The 23,012-nt window shown below is 33.3% G+C and overlaps 2 protein-coding genes across 3 annotated transcripts; both read left to right on the top strand.

Annotated features, from left to right (window-relative positions):
- Positions 1 to 106: 106 nt before the first annotated feature.
- On the top strand, positions 107 to 7,669 carry LOC144852437 (cathepsin L-like). 2 transcript variants are annotated; one of them, XR_013614292.1, is made up of 12 exons: positions 107 to 349; positions 697 to 804; positions 960 to 1,109; positions 2,887 to 2,962; positions 3,427 to 3,540; positions 3,941 to 4,177; positions 4,567 to 4,647; positions 4,959 to 5,078; positions 5,368 to 5,523; positions 5,680 to 5,738; positions 7,077 to 7,282; positions 7,463 to 7,669. XR_013614292.1 is itself a non-coding variant. In XM_078710238.1 (11 exons), the coding sequence occupies exons 1-11, from the start codon at positions 161 to 163 to the stop codon at positions 7,149 to 7,151; spliced, it is 1,365 nt and encodes a 454-aa protein (XP_078566364.1). In that variant the 5' UTR covers positions 107 to 160; the 3' UTR covers positions 7,152 to 7,396. The 2 variants fall into 2 exon arrangements, 1 of the variants encoding a protein (XP_078566364.1); XM_078710238.1 differs by lacking the exon at positions 7,463 to 7,669 and having other exon boundaries at positions 7,077 to 7,396.
- A 2,682-nt stretch (positions 7,670 to 10,351) lies between these two features.
- Positions 10,352 to 21,783, top strand: LOC144851502 (uncharacterized). The gene is made up of 2 exons (XM_078709007.1): positions 10,352 to 11,028; positions 19,108 to 21,783. Exons 1-2 carry the CDS (start codon positions 10,671 to 10,673, stop codon positions 20,151 to 20,153), a joined length of 1,404 nt encoding a protein of 467 aa, XP_078565133.1. The 5' UTR covers positions 10,352 to 10,670; the 3' UTR covers positions 20,154 to 21,783.
- Positions 21,784 to 23,012: the final 1,229 nt, after the last annotated feature.

The raw sequence follows: 23,012 nt of genomic DNA, 5'->3' as shown, positions 1-23,012 counted from the left end.
GATAATTTTCATTGTGCTATGCTCATTCAAGCGTGAAAACTGACCTGAACAATTGAATCGAGTCTGTGATTGGTCAGTCATTTTAACAATAAACAACAAAACAACTGTCACATGTCATAACGAATAGCAGCGAACAACAACTGCGTAACAAAAATTCGTTATGTTGTCGGAAATTGCATTGATTTGTTTCCTAATTTCAGGAATAAATGCTATTGCTGAGCCCACCAAAATAGATCCAAACTCGGACGAAGCCCTTGATATTGCTTCAGTTGCCATAACCGACATCAATCGACGCAGTAATTCTTTGTACAAAACCAAAGTCGTAGAAGTGAACAGTATCCAAAAACAGGTATGGGCCTTCCTACAGAGTCGAGTAGACTTGCTCTATCAAGTGACTCAGACTAGGCCTAGCCTACAGTAGGCCTAACAGATATTATTAAATATGTGGCTTGCATAATATGCGACCAATTTGAAAGGCGACCGATTTAAATAAATAACCTTTTTTGTATGAGTAGGGTAGGCCTGGGCCTATGAATAATAAAATAACAATTTAAAAAATTAATAATAATACTTTAATATAATAATGCCTGATTGGTTAAGCCTAGCTAGGCCTAGTTCTAGTACTTTATTAGGCTAGAGAAAATACAAATATCACATTAATAATTTATTTTCTTAATAAGTATATATTTATTTTAGCTCGTTTCTGGATGGATCTACAAAGTCAATTTCCTGACTGCGGTGACACTCTGCAAAGTGAATGACGTTGTAAAGCCAGAAGATTGTGAAATCAACCCTAAGGGAAGGGTAAGTCAAGTAGCTTAATATTGGACTAGGATTTTAGAATTTAATGCAATAAAAAGTTTTAAGTTACTAGATAGTAGTACTGACAGATGAGCTAAAAAATCCAAGTATTTTAATAAAAATATAATTTTTTAGCTATATAAATATTTTTTTTACAGAGGGAACAATGCAGTGCGACAGTGTGGGTAAAAGCATGGCTAAATTACAAAGAGGTGACAGAACCTGCTAAGTGTAGCCCTGCACCAGCTGACGACAAACCTAAGAAGGTTTTACATGTAGTACCACTTATGAAGGATACTGAAGAGAAGGTAATGCTTTTAAACTTTAAAATTTGCTTTCAAAAAATTAATGTAAAAGGAAGACCCTAGATGTTTAAAGATATATTTTCCCCCTAAACAAATTTTGGTAAAAATTAACCATTTCTTTTGCCTTTTTATAAGTGAAATAATTGTTTTTGTTGATATGTTTTTTTTACAGAAGTGAATAACTTTATTAAAACTGTAAAATGGCCTATTCAAAGTCTGATTTTATTAAAGTGGAGCTCCACCCAGAAAATTGCTATTTTTCATACATTTCAACTATTCTTTAAAAATATCATCCTTCATACTTCATATTTTTTTGAAATTTTTTTCAATGAGTATGATTTTCTTGAAAATCACGCCTTTTTGCGTTTTGGGGGGATACCTTGTAATTTCCTATTCTTTTACATGCAAAAGGGGGGTATATTTGAATATTCCTAAAAAATTAATTTCTTCACTAAAAAAAAAATGTAAAATGTTTTTATATGTAATTTTTCCAGATCTTTTTATTTCTGGTATTGTTATTGCGTATACATTGCGCAATTTCGCGTAAATAGACACTTTCCCCCGTTGGGTCCAATTGGGTTTTTTACTTTGCTAGGGAGTATGATCACGTGACATTTCTCACAACATTTTTCACACTGCAGCTGGTGATCTGTTATTGTCGCGATGTTATTTTTGACGGGCGAAAAGTATATTAAAACATTCTGGATGTGACCCTATCATGTTTCACAGTGTAATAAGTGATTATGAGATTATTACTAAAATGTCAAATTTAACGAGATTTGAGAAAGACGTGGCTATATATTCAATAAAGCTAGGCCTAGGCCTACTAGAGTCTAGGTATGTAACGATGCTGCTTGGCCTCTAGCTGGCTGCCTGATAGCCTTACAGCAGTGAAGTTTGTTCTGGCACCCAATCTCGGCCTCACTACCCATGGGCCATGATAGGGTGTCTGAATAGTTGCTTTTTCAGTCAGACATAAGCTTCCACATCCGTTACTATTCTTTACTATTCTGAGCAATACCAGTCTTGTTTTGTAGAGAATTTTGTGTTTCACAATTCTTAATGTGCGAGAAAACCCAGGAACGATAAATGGGACGAAACGACCAAGCATTTTCGAACCCATGACTACAGTCCTACCTAGACATGAATTCAAGTCTAGCTAGCTAGGCTGAGCAGACGATTTAGCTAGGCCTAGCATAAAATTAATAAGCAATTTGATTAAGATTATTATGCTGTTGTTGTACTGTGCAAATCATGATGTTACATGTAAATTATGCTGACATTTTTATCGGAAATATTACTTGGGCCTAAACAAATCGTATTAATTGTGTGTATAAACAGGGAGTTGTGAAAATTATTTTACAACTCCCTGGTATAAAATTGATTCGCCATTTTCCAACACATAATTTACCAAAAGGGAGACATTTCACCAACGCGTTCACCGGCGACTAAAACGCGTCAGTCGCTAAGTGTAACGCGTTTTGCGACGTATTGTAAACTAATAACCCCTAAGTTACTGAAAAAGTGTAATGTAGTAAAAAACACTATTTTCTGACCGATTTTTTAGAAATTAGTTTTTGGAAAATATTGCCATATCTTCCCTGTTTTTTGTATGTAATCACTTTCAATTAAACATACTTAAACATAATATAAGCTGAGAAAGTCTGAGTGTAGCTCCACTTTAACCTTTATTTTTCAGCTTTTTGGGGGACAATATATCATTGAAATCAATCATGGAAAAATGATTATGTTTTCATGCCTAACTATTTTCTTCCAACAGGTTGATTTGTCATACATGGATGACTTTATGAAGTGGCTTGACAAGTACAACAAAGACTATGCAGCAGAGCCTGATAGTACGTTATGATGTTGTTGCCAAACTCGCTATTGTTTCCTTTTATTCATTCTTTTATTTCGGAATATCTGGTCCATAGAAATTTAAATTACATATAAAGAAACTGTACTGACTTATTACTACAAGCCGACGCGCTCTCATCGCAGGATGAGCATCTATGACTTATAAGATGTCTATAAATAATCTTTGAAACACAACAAATCAGGCCATATGTAGATTTTCATAAAAATTTGAATTATTAAAATTAGATTTTATTTTACAAAAAAAATGATAAAACTTTCTACATATAATTAAAATATTTCTCTGAGCATAATGTAGTACTTAGAAGACAATTGTAGCATAATAACTGATACATTGAGGGCAGCATTCTGTACTTTATTTCCTTTTTTGCAAACACATCATGTACCACAAACATTTATAAAATGTATTTCATCAATTATGCATGGTTTTTCTTTTACTTTTTAGTGGTAAGATACCGTTACAAAATTTTTGCCAAGAACATGAAAAAAATTGAAGAATATCAGAAAAATGAGCAAGGAACAGCAATTTACGGTCCGACTAAGTTTGCTGATTTGACAGGTTATTAGTTGAATTATGTCATGTTGTTTATTCTTTCTATTTTGCTGATTGTCAAAGTGATTGTACATATATGTTGGTTAGCATAAAGCTCTGTCTACACTATCAAACTTTATGTGACAAAAAATGTGATTTGCCGAATATGGACACGATGATGTCATAATACCATATTTAGGCACACTTTTTTTGTCAAACTAGTTTGATAGTGTAGACAGAGCTAATATATGTCATTCATGTAACATTAAGTTACAATACACTAAATACATTGTTGCAGTATCTGTGTACATTACAATAACAAAAGAAATGATATATTATATTATTAGAAAAAAGACAACAAGCACGGTATAATAAGTTGCAATAAAAACAAAAAAATGACCTACATTACTAGTTTAAATATTTACAGATGAGGAGTTCCAGCAGTACCTGTCAGGTGAGATGAAGCTGTCTGGCAAGCCCATGAAACAAGCCACCATTCCCAACACTGAGGCACCCGATGCTTTTGATTGGCGCGACCATGGTGCCGTCAGCGAGGTGAAAAATCAAGGCATGTGTGGATCTTGCTGGGCATTTTCGACGACGGGGAACATCGAAGGACAGTGGGCTATCAATAAGAAGAAGCTTATCTCACTATCTGAACAAGGTATGTCAATTTATTCCAATACTCTTCTAGCAAAGCTCTACTGACTACCTAATGTAACTTATCTCACTATCTGAACAAGGTATGTCAATTTATTCCAGTACTCCTCTAGCAAAGCTCTACTGACTACCTAATGTAACTTATCTCACTATCTGAACAAGGTATGTCAATTTATTCTAATACTCCTCTAGCAAAGCTCTACTGACTACCTAATGTAACTTATCTCACTATCTGAACAAGGTATGTCAATTTATTCCAATGATCTACTGTCTACCTAATGTTTGTCATTAGCTGTGAATGACGGATATGCTAAACTTATTTTAGTACCAACTTTGTGCGAGCTTCTTAGCTTCTGCAGATTTAATCAAATAAATGATGTTTCTCTTTGTCAGAACTTGTTGACTGTGATAAGGTAGATGAAGGGTGTAATGGTGGCTTGCCCAGCCAAGCGTATGAAGCAATCATCAAGCTAGGTGAGTCTTTGTTTGTTGTTTTTCAAATTTTCTTATTATTTTTAGTCTTATGTAATTAATTTTATTTTTTTCTTTTACTTTTCTGTTCTTGTTGGTTTTTCTGTTCTGAGGGTCCCAAATGATCAGCAAATGCTGGATGGATCACCCTCATTAAATATGGTTAAAATAAACATTTAAAATTTAATCCGGATTCTGGCCTACAACCAAGAATATAACACCGTTTAGTCACTAGCTACCGGTAAAAAGACTACCTCTTATAAACGTTTCTGATATGTGTATTACAGTATTACTTTCTTATTTGTGATAATAAGGTGGCTTGATGACTGAGAAAGGATACCCATATAAGGGCAGAGGAGCCGACTGTACGTTCGTCAAAGCTCAAGCGCAAGTGTACATCAATAGCTCTGTGAATATCTCAAAAGATGAGGGAGGTAAGATCATCTTTAACAGTATTCATATTTGATATTTGACATCTAAATGTAGTATTTATTTAATATTACGTTTTACAGTATTGTGATTTTAAAATATAAGAGTAATTTGTTAAAGTGTTATTTTTTAAGCTCTGTCTACACTATCAAACTTTATGTGACAAAAAAATCTGATGTACCCATATATGAACATCACTACCATATTTGGGTACATCGCACTTTTTTTGTCAAACTAGTTTGATAGTGTAGACAGAGCTTAAATCACATGCTATTCTTTGTTTTTAAAATTAAGACATGGCTAAGTGGCTTGCTAAGAATGGACCGATCTCTATTGGTATCAATGCCAATATGATGCAGTTCTACTTCGGTGGAATCGCTCACCCATACAAGTTTTTTTGCAATCCAAATAAACTGGATCACGGTGTTCTGATTGTTGGCTATGGTGTCAGTAAGTTTTCACATATTTTATTGATGTATTATATTTCCAGTTAAATATTAATAATCAGTGTAAAAAAAATGTTTATTTTGTAATAATAATTGGCTAATTAATTGCTGCCTTTGTTTAAAAGAAAAAGGTATTTTATTATTATTTGCTATCTTTTAGAAAATGACAAACCTTATTGGATTGTGAAGAACAGCTGGGGTGTGGATTGGGGTGAAAAGGTAAGTTTATTTTAATAGAACTTTAAAAGTGCTAATATTGAAAATCTGTTGCATTTCCCTTAAACACCTTCCAGACGTCTGACCTGCTTCCAGACGTCTGACCTGCTTCCAGACGTCTGACCTGCTTCCAAACGTCTGACCTGCTTCCAGACGTCTGACCTGTTTCCAGACGTCTGACCTGCTTTCAGACGTCTGACCTGCTTCTAGACGTCTGACCTGCTTCTAGACCTCTGACCTGTTTCCAGATGTCTGACCTGCTTCCATACTTCTGCTTCATCATCATAAAACAGCCATATTGTTGTCGGGCTTTTAACTTAAACTTTTAAACGTTAAAAAAAGGCCTCCAACGCTGGAGGCCTCGGACGTTTTTAGCCTTTTTTGACATATTTTAATCCCTGTTTTTTCCTATGGGCACTGCTCACTGACTGCCATACTTATCTGTAATGCATGTATAAAATAAATGTTGATTTAAGTCCTTTCAAACTGCTGCTATCATTGTGTTTTTCTTATTGTTTTTGGTGTAAAACGTTCACAGAAATAAATTGTGAATACCCTGTGATGACAACTCTTCCAAAACCATGATTGTATAAAAATAGATTTCTATTTTATACAGCTATTCTAAAATTAGCATTAGCTAATGACACTCACTAAGGTCACTACTGTTATCTAACATACTTCTAATTGACATCTTATTCAATCAATGTAATCAAGAAATGTAACATATTTTGAAAGAAAGTCATTGATGATAGTGATCTTAAGGAATATTTTTTTTAATTTGACTCCTAAACACTGTATAAAAGAGAAATAAGTGAACTGTCCTCTTGTGAGGAATTTTAAGAAATATTAGAAAATGGAATAAACAGAAAATATTTGTTACAAATTTGACTCATTAAAATAAAATAAAAGAGAGATACGTGAACATATTTTAATGGTTTTCAGCTCAAGTATAAGTATGACAAGCCATCTGTGCCAAAATGTGTTTTTAAACTCCAAATCATGGAGGTCTATTTTTATACCTCCATGGCCAAATAGAATCCATACTAATGTATTATGTAAACCAGATTTTCATAAAAATCAATTCGTTTTGATGAGAGTTGATTGTAGTACAGTAATATACTTATTTAATACAATCAATCGTTCTAATTAAAAGCTGTCTACACTATCAAACCAGTTTGACAAAAAAAGTGTGATGTGCCCTAATATGGTAGTGATTTGACGTCATTGTGTCCATATATGGGCACGTCACATTTTGTTGTCACATAAAGTTTGATAGTGTAGACAGAGCTTTAGAAAGATAACAGGAAAATGAATGATTTAAATATATTTATGTCCATATAGGGCTACTACTTGGTTTACCGTGGCGACAGTGTTTGTGGTCTAAACCAAATGTGTACGTCTGCAGTGGTTGAATAACACTCTACAGATCTGACGATATACAAAATAATTATTACTCAAGAATATTATTTTAAATTTTAACTTGTAAAACGTTCTTTGGACAAATTTTAAATTATTAGATCTAATTATAAATATATCAACATTTTAAGGTAAACAATAACGGTTTTAAATGGTTAAATAATGAGGAATATAATGATACAATAATAATAATATACTTTAATATATGAATTTTGAAAGTATTTATATTAAATTTTAAAACGTTCTTTGGACACATTTTATCTATTATAAGTAGGTATTAGATCTAATTATAAAGTTATCAACATTTTAAGGTAAACAATAGCAGGTTTTTAAAAATAAAAGATTCAATAATAAGGAATACAATAATAATAATATACTTTAATATATGAATTTTGAAATAGCAATAGGATCAATATTTTTATGAAGAGTAAATATTAGATGAAAAGATTTTATACATTTAAATTACAGTATTGTGAATAATTGATATTTGTAAGTAAAATGTTATCAACCGGATAATACATTGTTTTATGTTTTTCATTGGTAGTATTTAGTGGTCTCTAGGTCCATTCATTGTTTCCACTTGATGGCAAACACGTTTATCACACATTTTAGCATAATAGACAACTGGATATACAACAGTTGAAAAAAGGCATAACGCTTTTACTAAACACAATTTTGTTGCAGTTGATCTATCGATTGTGATTGGTTAAAACAATGTGCGTACAATATTGCAATATTACTCCACACCGGAGATTTGACCAATCATAAGCGATGGATTATTCGAACTCGTCATTGGTAAACTTGCTTAAGCTTGTTTCTCACTAGGACGCAACGCAAGGACATACGAGAACGCAATTGATTTGACCAATGACACGCGATAGTTCGATAACTAAATAGATTGCTTACGTCCTTGCGTTGCGTCCTAGTGGGAACCAATCATCACGTTGCGCGTCTACGTCCTTGCGCGTCCTAGAGTGAGAACCATTAAGCTTGGTTCCCACTAGAACGTAACGCAAGGACGTAAACGCAACGCAAGCGTTTTAACCAATGACAAGCGAAGTTATAGACAGTTAGCAATCACAAGCGAATAAGCCATCGCTTGTGATTGATCAATTCACTTGCGTTGCGTTACGTCCTTGTGTCGCGTCGCAAGTGGGAACCACGCTTTATCCATTATTATATAATGTTGCGCGTCCTTGCGTTGCATCCTAGTGGGAACCAATCATTACGTTGCGTGTCTACGTCCTTGCGTTGCATCCTAGTGGGAACCTGTCATTACGTTGCGCGTCTACGTCCTTGTGTTGCGTCCTATACTAGTGAGAACTAGTCATTACGTTGCGCGTCTACGTCCTTGCGTTGCGTCCTAGTGGAAACCAGGCTTAAGCTAAGACCATGTTGCTTGGCTGTTATGTTTGTCCTGGTGCTGCTAAGTCTATGATATTGGACATTGTATGCTAATCCATATCGTATTCCTCCGTCGGTTTGTTTGTTTTCATCACGTACGTACCAGCCATATTATTTTATTTGCAAATAAAGGTATTGTGTTTGATATTGATGGAATAAACAAGTAAAATAATAATAATATTTGTGGTTGAGAGACGGCAAAGGCCATGTCGGGTCGCAAGATTCGGGATAAGTACAAGGATTTGAATTATTGTGCTTCATTAAATTATAATATTTATACTATAACCTCACATTAGAATAGGTCAAGGCATTATTTTCACATAAAAACAAGATTACATAGCGGTAGAATTTGTTTTCCAGAGCGAAGAAACATTAAAATCTATAAAACACACCCATAACACATGAAAATTGAATAGGGCGTAATGCGATCTGACGCCGCCGAAATGAATGATGGACCATCAGCCATGTAAAATAAATGCGTAATTATTGTAGGCTTACATTATATATACTGTTAAGAACAATGAAGAGGCCGATACAAAGCAACTAATGATAATAGCCAGCTACTACCAGTACATATCTCGCATAACTAGTTCACTTATGATGCGAAAACATCTATAAAAAATATTATTTGCCGCTGTGTTGTTGCATCAATATTAAACGGATTTTGATGGTAGTCCGTCGTCGTCGTTGAGTTAGTCGTGGCGTTATTGAATATAAAGCAACCAATTAACGCGGAATGGTGATCGATCACGGCGCTTGAATACGAGTAGAAAACCTGACGGATTCATTTCAACTGGTGGTGGTAATACGCTATTGATAAGCGCTAAAATATTGCAATATTACAAATGGTGTTAATTAATAGGTGTCGTATACTTCTTGGTATTCTGTACGACATTTATTAGATTTGTGCTTCTGAAACTTGGAACATATTCATAACATTGTGGAAAGAACGTTTTAAACTAACGATCGTACGTTTATGATGATAATAATTTGACAAGCAAGAAATATACTATTGATGTTGATATGTTTACTTGACGGAAAATACGGTACCCGTAAACAACTTTTTTGATAGATTTTCCGAAACACTGGATTCAAATTTGAGGAAAACAACTGTACTTTTAAGAAGTTTATCGGAAAAATACGAAAGTGAATACCATTGATTGGAAGAAAGCACAGAAAAAAAAGGTATACTGATTTTTATTCTTATGTTTTTTTTTGTAAATTTTAACTGAGGAAGTATATTAGTGGTTAGGCTCATTTTTGTATTGCCTTCTATGAGCCGTTATACAGGGCTAGGCCTACTGCATGGCATACATGGTTATAGGCCTACTGCATGACATAAGGGCTAGGCCTACTGCATGACATACTGTACAGTACTTTTGTTACCGAAATAAAATCATTAAATACTAACACCTGTGGTGATACAAACACTATTCATGTACGTAGACACATCTATTGTTTTCATTGTAATGAAGATTATTAATACGAATTGTTGACAACGACCATATGGCTATTTTTACGTTAATACTTATTTTTAGATAGGCCTAATACAAGATGAAATGATACAAAAACTGTTACACATTAGTGATTTGATTCATTATTTCATTTCATTTCAAAAGACATTTATTTTCCTCCATAGCAATACAATTAATATTAGTACGGCCTAGTAATGTTTCTTCTCTTAAACTCCACAAATAAATGAATTGGCTTTACCATGCAAAAAATAACTTTATTCATTTTTTATTCCTTATAGGATGTTATAAAAATGGTCATAAGCTACAATTCGAGTGGAGTCTACAGTTAAAAGGAGTTTTAGTGGAATATAGTTAAGAGTCTGGTTGGAGCTTACAGTTAAGAAGAGTTCGAGAGGAGTACAGTTAAGAACAGTTTGAGTGGAATGCATTTAAGAAGAGTTTGAGTGAAATACAGTTAAGAGTCCGATTGGAGCTTACAGTTAAGAAGAATTTGAGTGCAATACAGTTAAAAGTCCGTTTGGAGTTTACAGTTAAAACTGGTTATCATCATGTGATTTTCCAAGATGCTGGTTATAAAGGCGTATCCGCTGAAATAGATAGCTCCTCCTCCTCTTTATCTAATCATCCCACAATCTGGAATATGATGGCTAGAACATTTAGAAAGCAAGAAAAGTCGGAAAAGAAGGTGAAACTCTGCTTGTTAGTGTTTCTTCTCTTCGTGGCTTATCTTCTGATTGGTTCAGTTATTTTTGGTGCAATAGAAAGGGGAAATGAAGAAGAAGCCACAAACAAACTTTTAAATGATGTAAACTCGTTTATTGATGAACACGAATGCATTGAAGAAAAAGACATACAAAGGTTGCTAACCATGATTGGAGCGGCTGTGAAAGAAGGAGCATATTCTGTCCATTTTAACTCAACTGCCGAAGGCGAGTTGGATCTTATCTGGGATGCTATCTCCGGTGTATTCTTTTGTTTTACTATAGTCACAACAATAGGTATGTACAAAGCATTTTTTTTATCACTCCTTTTCTCTCACAAAAGAACATTTTCTCGCAACTTAATTATGTTTGTTGCCACCTATAAAGCCGTATTCACCACTCACACTTAGGGAAACACTTGCCCTTAAAATAAAAAAAAAGTCTCCTATCTAAGTGAATACAATTTAAGGGAAATATTTATTAAGTTAAGTGAAATACTTAATATCTAAGGGAAATATCTGACTTTAAGTGTGATTGGTGAATACGGCCCCTGGTTTCAACTCTTGAACAACGCAGCGACGTACGTAGGCGCAACGCAAGTGAATTGACCAATTTACCAACGACAATTCATCACGTGGTCAAATTGCTCGCGATGCGCTTACGGACGTTCAGATGTTGCGTTCAAATTGGCATCAAGCTTAATAGTGGGCAGATGGCAAATTATAATGTTTTGGAACAAAGAAGAACCATTCTTAAAATATTTTTGTTTTTTTATAATACTTTTTTCCTAGTTTCCTAGTAAAAGTATTAGATGTTGGTATCGTCCGTGTCATCTACGAACACAATGTTCGTAAATACAATAACAGTATATTTGTATAAATAAATTTAATGACACATTTTTGATTATTATCAGTTTTAATAATTCTGAATCTCTGTATATATGCCAAACTTATTTCATTCTAAGATTCGGTCGCAATTTGATCATTTTCGATTTTTGTCAGAGTGGAAAAATATGTTTGTAGTTGGTCTGTCAGTACAGTGGTAGTTTTAATGATACGGTTTTAAAGCGCAGGAGGAGTAGGCCAACTTTTACAGTTTAATTATCACACACAGTTAAGTTCTTACTTATTTGACCCCCTAAAGTAACGAGGACTTCATATTTTATCGGGTTTTAACAAAAATTTAGATCTAATTATTTAATGTACCGACGATGCTTCCATTCAGCTACTAACAATTATCAAGATAATGCTAGTTTTTTGGGGTTTTTTTCATTTCTGGTTTTATTCATTCTACTCATTGCAATATATAACATTAAATTGAGAGTAAATTACATATACAAATTGCACAATAATAAAAAAAAAAACATTAAAATCTCTGAACATCAAAAAGTCGAAGAAGATTATAAAATCAAAATATCGTAGCAAAAAACTATAAAGCTGTACACAAAACAGGACGTTACCATTTGCTAAAACATTAAAATCGACATTGTGATATTGTTCTGATTAAAATTGTTTAAATTCATTTTTCTATTATTATTAATAGTTTCATCAGTGAAATTGTACAAGTGGGCGTTGTATCGTTATAAACCATAATTACTGTACGTGATTCACACGGTTTGGTAGTTTGATAGTGTAGACAGAACTTTAAAAACTATCTTTAAACAAGCAGTCAGAGATGGATAACCTATCTTTAACACTCGTTCTAACGGCACTTTATCTTATCCATGGTAACTCACGTACTGTCAATACTTAACATTGTAGTGTACTATTGTTGCTATGGTAATTCTACATCTAATGTTGACGACAGGGTGAGGAGTGTAATGTCCCTTCGCGCGCCATAGAAATGATAACATTTTCAATGAGTAATTGTAAATTTCGTGACTTGCTTTGTTGACCCAAAGCTGGGCAGGTACTAGGCGGGGTTCCGACTACCACTTAATAAGAATTACACGCGCGTGATTATTCTACTAAAACCAATGCTTTTGAAACATAAACGATATATTGGAGGAGCTTCATTATGCATTTACACTTAAATAGGCCTACTATAAATAATCTGATCATTAACAGAATTCAGTGATTGTTGCAGACTTATGCTAGCGACGTAACCACGTTAATTAACACCATGCATTAATTGCATTTTTGCATCAATCGATAAGCACATCATATTAATTTACATTGTACTTAAGTTTTTACAATGTGATTTTAATCTTAAGAATTGTCGTCATTTTTTAAGCTACTGAACATAATAATTAATATACGTAATAAAAATATTTTGCTTTGGTGTTTATTTACTCTATATAGCCTGGGTTACTTGTTTTACACGAGGCATTTAATAAAATCCACATATTAACGAAATTGGGAGAAGAGATTTTCTCCAAAAAATGGCCAAACGATTTAAAAACATAATAATAGGCGCGCGTAAAAACAATGATAACCATAGTTTATAATAAGCATCTTCAATCCTGGTACATATTTGAGTCAGGTGGCATCATTGGGTTACTATTAATGACATACTGTATCTTACTAGAACAACTAAAGAATAGTATGTATTAAAATTGATGATATTTCAGTGTTTTGAGTTGGTTAGTCATAAAGTCGATGTTGTGCGTTATAGATCAATAAATGGCATGATCGCATTGTGCCATTTGTTTACATATGCTGTTCATTTGATATGTTAAGTCCGATGCTTAGCTTGTTTATTGCAAACTTAACTGTCTTTTACAATATTACCGACTACGTTTTAATCGATGTATGGTATCCGTAATATTTACGCTAAAGCAAACAATAATTAATTAACACTTGTAATGTAATAATAATGTTACGCACAATTATTTTAACAATGCTGTATCCTCAGTACGCGTGCGCGCGCGTGTATCGTGATGCTGAAAAACTCATTTCTAGCATCAATTCATCATCATTTATCAATCCATAATGTCATTAGCCCGTAAACTCGTCATTCCTCTGCTTATCCAGTAATCCTATTGTCTTCCTCCTCTCTCTCTCTGTGTCAATCCATTCATCATTCATTCGCCTTCTTTCCATTCACTCTATACATTATGTTCTTCCATGTATTATTCACAGAAAGCGAACATTAAGACGTACTATAATGCCATTGTGACGTGCCTACATTATTTGACATTTTAAGAATGCTATTTATATTTCGTACCGTGTTTTCTAGAACATGGATCGATATGTTGCCTCATTATTTTATTACTTTATTATAGTATTAGACAATTGAAATTAAATTGAAGTTCCATCAAACTCGTTGGACAACCAATCCTTGTGCTAGTTTTTTTTATAGCCAACCATTTGTAATAAGAATATATGGTGTAGATATTAGTAGAAGTGAATTCTAAAATAGAATGTATGTCTGATATCATTGCGCTAAGGTGTGACTACTGTCGTTGTTGTTTTGTATTTTTAATTATGATTGTTTTTATTCGTAATTACGCATCAACCTTCAATGAAACCTCATCCATATACACACGAACCAGATTTAATAATATCTAAAAGATTTCGTAATTCCGACATAGAATACACTGATCCATTTAGTCATATTAATATAAGACCTCCGGGTTTGGTCGCGCTTAACTCAATAATATTAATACAAGTATAAAGATTATTGTTAACATTATCAGCTCTTAGTCGGACTCTGTCAACAATGACTAGATTTGCATACGTAACTGTAATTAGAAAACAGCCGTCGTTTGAATTTAAAATGCAAACATTGATGTTTTTTATTCGATCAATCCATCATAAAAATGAATCAGTTAATCAATCAATCAGATAATCAATCAATCAGTTAGTTAATCAATCAATCAGTTAATCAATCAATCAGTTAATCAATCAATCAGATAATCAATCAATCAGTTAATCAATCAATCAGTTAATCAATCAGTTAATCAATCAATCAGTTAATCAATCAATCAATCAGTTAATTAATCAATCAATCAGTTAATCAATCAATCAGTTAATCAATCAATCAATTAGTTAATCAATCAATCAATCAGCTAATCAATCAGTTAATCAGCCAGTTAATCAATCAATCCATCCGTCCATCTATATCTATCATTATTACAATCTATCATACAATCATCCGAATGATCAATCAATCAATCAATCAATCAATCAATCAATCAATTGGTTAATCAATTAATCAATCAGCTAATCAATCAGTTAATCAATCCATCCATCCATCTTTATCTATCACCATTACAATCTATCATACAATCATCCGAATAATCAATTAATCAATCAGCTAATCAATCAGTTAATCAATCAATCCATCCATCTACCTATATCTATCATTATTACAATCTATCATACAATCATCCGAATAATCAATCAATCAATCAATCAATCAATCAATCAAATAAAACATCTATTTCCGTCTTTCTAACATTAGAAAAAAATATTTTGTTTGTTTTGTTTTTTTCTTCACCTTTCTTTTAACACAAAATAATTAATGGAAAAATATTTTAAACAGAAGTGATTCAAAATGTATGTATTTTTAGCACATGATAATGTAATTGAATTGATTCATGTGAACTAACATATACCAACAAATGCTCTAAATATGAAAAGTGTGCGTATGATCCCATGTAATGTGTGCGTATGATCCCATGTAATGTGTGCGTATGATCCCATAAACCACATGAAAATGTTCTATGTGAACGTGAGAATCTAATAATGTGAACCAGGAAAAAAATAATATACTCTACCAACGTTAATCCAGTGATTACAGTATAGTGCGAACGGGAGCTAAAACACTGATCACGTGATAGTGATTTACTGAAACTATCGGTATATCAACAATAATTGGTTAAAAAGTAATTTTCACCTGTTGAGCGTGAGAAGGTGAAAGTACAATATGTACGATATAATATTATGGATATATGCCATACTTTGTTTCATCAATCTTATGTTCCTCGGATGATTGAATATTTAAATACATACTTAAACAAAGGCGGTGAAACTAATTAATAAGTGGACGTATTGGAGCATCTGCTACAGTACATTGAAATTCATTTCATCATTTTAATGAATATTAGTACTGAAATACAATGACGTCAACGTTGCTATGGTATCTCCGCGCATTAATCCCAAAAGAAAACACGACAAATTTCAAACACAGTGAAGTATAGTAGGTCGTCTCTCTTATCATTACAACAATTTCTATTGAAAGCATTATATTAATTACTGATATCCTATAATATATGTGTATAAATTATCTGTTTGATACGTATTGTTGTTATTGTAATTTTATTGGGGATATTAACTATCTTGCTAATCGAATAGACGTACGAAGAATAATAATATCATTTCATGTACAAATTGATATATATATATATATATTGTTGATGAATTAAACGGGTACTTGATCAAATTAACGAGTCACTGAATCGAAATTATAAAAGTTTAATATTCATTGGGCGTATTTGTGTCATTTTGCATTTAAAAATCATACGAATTTTGATAAATATGGGTCTGTGAGAAACATATAAGCATACATATCCGTTAATACATTATTAGTTTATACTTAATTTTCACTAATCTTTTAGAGAGCGGCATATGATGCCACAGTACTCATGATCTGAACAAACCGAGTTTCTCTTTTAGATTATTCAAATCATTGATGTGTCCCGAGAAATTTGACTTAATCATGGCTTATAACAAATTAATGAATTATTGTTTAAGATGGCCATGAAAAAATGCATGATCGGTTGTCATAGAAATGCGTGGCGTCATCTTGGTACCATAGTGATTTATAATAGGCCTATGAACCAATTTCTTCAAATATCAGAACCATACCACGTGACGTATAGGAAAATCCCTTTTTTAAGTTTATTATAGTAAAAGGCTATTTTGTTGTGAGGATACATTGTGTGGGTTCATTGTACGTGGTCGGTGCTGGTCAGACCCAGTCATGTACCCGGCCGCTCCTTTTACGTGGTCGGTGCTGGCCAGACCCAGTCATGTACCCGGCCGCTCCTTTTACGTGTTCGGTGCTGGCCAGACCCAGTCATGTACCCGGCCGCTCCTTTTACGTGGTCGGTGCTGGCCGCGCCAGACCCATGTATCCGGCCGCTCCTTTTACCACCGGCCTCGTAACATTCGATCTTTTCAGTTCTATGTTCGTTCATCAGAGGCTAAATTTTACCAATAACTTTTAATGCTCTGTCTACACAATCAAACTAAAAAAAGTGTGACATGCCCAAATATGGTAGTGATATGCTTAAATATGGTAGTGATATGACATCATCATGTCCATTTATTTGCACTTCACATTTTTTTTGTCACATAAAGTTTGATAGTATAGACAGACCTTAAGCTTCTTAATTCGTAGAGCGGTCGTTAGAAATAATTTCAGACTTTACCCTACCACGTGCTAATTATTTGTTAATAATTATTGAATATTAATTACAAATCCCATTATGGTCTCGAGTATCTATTGAAACACGTGTCTTTTCATTGTACCGCTAGGGCGTCGTCATCGTCATCGGCTTGTTCTGGTAGATTACAGTGTTTACTTATTACTTGCATCTCAAGAGTAATACTGCTTTTAGACATCACGGTGCGCATGCGTATACAATTACAGACAAGCTGACATTATTATGTGAACATGTTTATTAGTGTGAACCCTGAGTTATAAACATCGTTCTTTGCGTTCATATTTGATTCTCATTTATTAAATTAGAAAAGAAATCGATAATTCCTTGTACATGACTTGTTATAATTTACATTGATAACACACTGTATCCGTTAATATATGATGATACGAGTTTAGTTGTTTTTAATTCAATACATCTCAAATAGATTTTTATTAATATAATTATGTTACGAATCGATTCGTTTGGTTCTGGTTGGTAAACTGCAGCAGATTTATTAATAATAATAATAATTCATTTGAAGTTTACCTGTTTTGTATCCATGATAAAGAATAAGGTTATCCAAAGATTTTATAACATCGGCTTAAAACATCTCTATGGGTTTATCGCAATATAGCGTGCGCGATGCATGATGGGAAGGGTTTGGGAGCAAACGTCACGACGCGCACATACGTGATTTGTTGTTTGTACGTACGCGCCGTGTGACGTTTGCTCCGAAACCATTCCCATCATGCATTTTGCAATGACGTTCCTCGCGAAATCAAGCTATTTGCGATAATACCTTATAACAAAATACACAAAAACCTATAAAATATACCTACAATATTTTTTTAATTTTACAAACAATAAACTTTTCCATTCTTTGATTGCTGGTTGAAAACAACTTATTTAAACAAAAAAATGAATGAATTTGTAATTGAAATTTTGAAGGGCTGGAGAGAACATTGTAACCGATCTTAGGATCTGCTGAATTTACATAAAAAATGAATAAAAAACTCCAATTATTATGCAAACCGTCGTAATCGTGTCAATTGTATCAAATTAAAAATGGCCGTACAAAGCTTTTATCGAAATTCAATATGTTTGTGGTTATATAGGGCCCTAATAATAGAAGGCTATAATATACCAGCAAATCTAGTTACAAGGCGCATTTTAGTCATCCGTTATTGTTGATGTAGACAATCTAATTAATGCAACTGCATCAGTGATAGCACGCTGCTGCTCCTATAGCATTTAAATATTCCAGGCCATTTTTCGTATATAATCGAATTACATTAGTTTTATATTATTAGAAACGACGTACATTACTATAGCTGTTCTATTTTCAGTCTTCCGTCCAATAATATTATTGAAATAATATTATTGTGAGCAAAGCATCATCACCGTCATTATCATTATAATAATCATAATTATTAATCGTCATTATCATTTGTATATTCTCGTACTCGTTATTATAATCATGACGTCATTAACATTCCTATTGTATTTTTTCGTTGTATTTTCAACCTCTTTTAAACTGAATTTACATAAACTAGCATTGACCTAAAAAAAAGAAAGGTACATTCGGCAAATTTACATAACAATTGTCAATTATCGCTTCTCGTTATTATTATTAATATTCAGAGATTATAAAAAAAAAAACGATAAATAATTTCACCAAAGTGTGAAACACACTTAACGATCATCGATTGTTCGTGATAAAACCCAGTGATGGTATCATGAAAAAACCTAACAAGATACGTTGATGAGGATTTTATATAAGAAGCTTAATCTCCCATTTTGTAAATAATTAAGATGAAAGCGTATAATTATGGTCTCTGCTGCGCGTGCGCGTACACCGCGTACATATGCGCTCCACACACATGACACCGCGTCGTATCAAGTTGGTAATTAAATTTACATTTTCACAAATTGATAATATTGTTTATGTCTCAATGTCTTCATATTCCTCCATCTTTAAATACATATATTATTTTGATTTCTTGTAGGTTTTGGACACATAACACCAAAGACGACTGGAGGTCAGGTGTTCTGTATCGCCTATGCTGCCTTTGGTATCCCGATTACTGGGTATCTTCTGTCCCTTCTTGGTGACAATTTCGAACGCTTCTGGACATGGTACCAACGATTATTGAACAAAAAATTGCAATGTATTCGGTCAGTGCGTTTACGTAGGATTACGATAATAGCATTTGGTATATCTATTGTTTTGATTTTGACATTGTTTCTACCTTCGTTCTACTGGTCTCTGGAGGAGGACTGGTCCTACTGGATCAGCATTTATTACACTTTTATCACCATGACAACCATTGGGTTTGGTGATTTTGTTGCGAGTATTGATGACAGTACAATACCTTTAGTAAATCGTATTTTTGATTTAATTGTAACTATTTTTACAATTCTATTAACACTGGGTTTGGTCACCGGTATTCTCAAAATTGCGGCAAAACGAATTGAAAAAAGCAAAAATTTTGCAAACTCTAGACTTAGTACAATGATGAAGAAGTTGCTTGGCAACGAAGGAATGGACGATTTGAATACCAGATCTATTAAAACAATATCGAATGATATTGCTAAATGTACGCCAAACGGTAACCATAACAACCAATTGACAGTTTATACCGGACCGTCTTCTGCTGCCACTACAGACGATCAAAATAACATACGCGTAGAAGATGAGACTGTAAAAAGGCGCGTAAGTGACACGTCACAAGCAACGGACTTAAGTTGTGCCGATGTTAGTTTGGAGTTTTCAAATCGACTAGAGCTGTATTTAAACAAGACCTTGATAATATCAAAATATGGATTAACGGATGAAATGATTGAAGACATTAAAGACGTTATCAATAATCATATTGTGGAAGCTATCGGCACTGAAGAAAATGTACACAATGAACCACCCTCTAAAGGACCGGTGGCCGTTAATGGAATTGTTAATGGCGGCTTTCTTGGTGATGACACAAGGACAAAACAAGTGTGCGTTAATACACAAGATAGGCGCGTATTTGTTGATATGCATAGTGATATTGTTTAAAACATGTGCAATGTAGGAAGATGGAGCAGGAAAAACCATATATTTAAGCACGGCTGCTGTTTGAAATGAAAACATCGTTCTCATCTTGTGCTGCCCCCAACGCAGTATATCCATTCCCACTTGGACGCAACGAGTTGACCAATCAAATTAGTTCGTTGCCTCCAAGTGAAACAGTTTAAAATTCACACAAATCTTTCTTTGGACATTTTTTCGTTCTACGTTTTCTTTTCGATGCCTACAGATGAAATATTATTAGCTCAAATTTAGCATTAGAAATAAAATTGTAGCAAATATATTGTTTGGCCAGTATTTTTTTTTCGATTTACCTGACTAGCCGTCTAAAAGGTTATTCAAATTCAATATTATGCAAATATCTGGCCTGTAATTCAATCTTGATTTGGTATTTTCTGTTAAACAGACAAACGTGTTGAAAATAAAATTGTTTTTTTTAAAATATAATTGTAAATATTGCGGGGTTTTATACACATTATTGTAACATTGATGAATTCTGATAATGATTATAATGGAATTATGACGGAGAAGAAAATATTATTTGGCATTTGATTTATATTGTGTGTAATAATTGGTTACCGTAGAACGTAACGCAAGTGAGTTGACCAATCACACGCAATCGTATCGCGTCGTGATTACTTGCGTTGCGCTTACATCATTGCACTGCGTCCCAAGTCGTAACTATGATGACAACACGAAGCTGGGATAAAACCGACACAATACTGAAATAGTAAACTAATGTATTTACACACACTCATTATTAGTGAAAATAATTTCATATTTAATATTTATATTAAGTCATATTTATGCAAACACGCTCTTTAAGTTAGCAATTTTATTATTTTTTCTAATTTTAGTAGGCATGGCATGAAATGTAGAAATGAACAAATAAAATATACAATTCGATTCACTTTATTTAAATATGATCTAAACAATTTTTAGGCACGACTTCCGAACCAACGTAGCGTGACTAAGACGCAATGTAATTTGACCTATTACGACGCTTTGCATCTAATCTTGGTTCCCACTTACTAGAGACGCAATGCAAGCGAGTTGACAAATGCCAAGCAGCTGTTCGATTAATCTATCGATTGTGATTGGTCAAATCACTTACGTTCTTGCGTTGCGTCTCTGAAACCAAGCTAGCTTTAAGCTTGGTTCCCACTAGAACGTAACGCAAGGACGTAAACGCAACGTAAGCGTTTTAGCCAATGACAAGCGAAGTTATAGACAGTTAGCAATCACAAGCGAATAAGCCATCGCTTGTGATTGGTCAATTCACTTGCGTTGCGTTACGTCCTTGCGTTGCGTCGCTAGTGGGAACCACGCTTAATGAGCCTTCGATTGTGTACGCAAATTGATTTTGGTCACTGGTCAAGTGTTTTGATATCCAATCATCCTCTCGTCTGGTTCACGCGCAAAAAACGGTTGTCACTATATTATTTATACTGTATAATATGTAAAATTAAAGAGTTTTATAATCTATAGTATTTAATTATGTAAGCTTATGTATCTTTTTATATCGCAATAATGATAATATATAAGGCCTAAAATATGTTTGATTCTGTACAGTATTTATATAATTATCCTGGGTTCTTGATTTGATATAATATTTGCTATAACTTTTATAAATAAACAGAGAAACCCTTGACATAATTGTGTTGTATTTGGTATTTCTGGTATCAAAGCTTGGTTCCCATTGGAACTTTTGATTTGCGAGGACCGGCGACCAACCTAGGTCACAGGTCAATCGATGTACCGTCGGGTCTTCGCCTGAACCATGGACAAAATGTTGTCCATGTCTGAACATAAACCATCAAATCTCTGTCCAGGTTGAGGAGCGAGGACATACGTTGTCCCAATATTTTCCGCATGCGCACAATGAACTAGCATGACGTAGTTTGGTTGTCGCAAGCGCAACGACGCGCAGGCGCAATCACAAAATGTTCATATTTAGCCGACCATAATCGAAAAGTACCATCAAATGTGAAATATTAATGAGAACTTCACAAAATTATATATTCAACAGAAATTCACAAACTTTCATAATTTAAAAATGAAACAATTCGTTCAGAATCACGTGAATATATTTATGTTTGAAAACGATTGTATTATAAAGAATTCATTAAGTTGTAAAGTTTTATTTATTATTAGTTTAAATAACAAACAATTGATTGATGACGTCAATTGATATGATAATTATCTTCAATTAGGTCGAATGATATTGTTATAATTATTATAATAATAATAAAATAAATACGAGCAAAGTACGACGCTGGTATAAATTATAATTTCAAATATTTCTGAAATTCCACATTAATTACTGAAGCTTAATTATAGCTATGTTAATTATCATGATCATTAGGCGTATAATCATCAATATCATATCATCAATATCATAATCATCAATATCATAATCATAATCATCAATATCATAATCATCAATATCATAATCATAATTTATTTATTTATTCAAGATCCAACAGTGTAAAGAAAAACACAAAAACAGGATCGCCATAAAATATACATTTGATTTACATAAAAAAGAACAAGGAACAAACAGATTTATATATTATTAAAAATGACATTAAAAGCAGAAGTATTACAACTAAAAATATCGATGTAAGGAAACATTTGAACTAAACTATTATATGAATGAGCAACCCGACAAAAAATACCGTTTTTACATACATTAACACGAGAAAACTGCACTTTTAAAAGATTATTAATACGAAGTTTACGCACAGGGACACGAAAATGAAATTGAGAGACAAATATACAATCAAACAATATCATAATCATAATCATCAATATCATAATAATCAATATCATAATCATCAATATCAT

The sequence above is a fragment of the Antedon bifida genome, chromosome 9, assembly GCF_963402885.1.
Source record: "Antedon bifida chromosome 9, ecAntBifi1.1, whole genome shotgun sequence".
NCBI lineage: Eukaryota > Metazoa > Echinodermata > Crinoidea > Comatulida > Antedonidae > Antedon > Antedon bifida.
The sequence above is the reverse complement of the archived record's forward strand: the minus strand, read 5'-3'. Positions and strand labels throughout refer to the sequence as shown.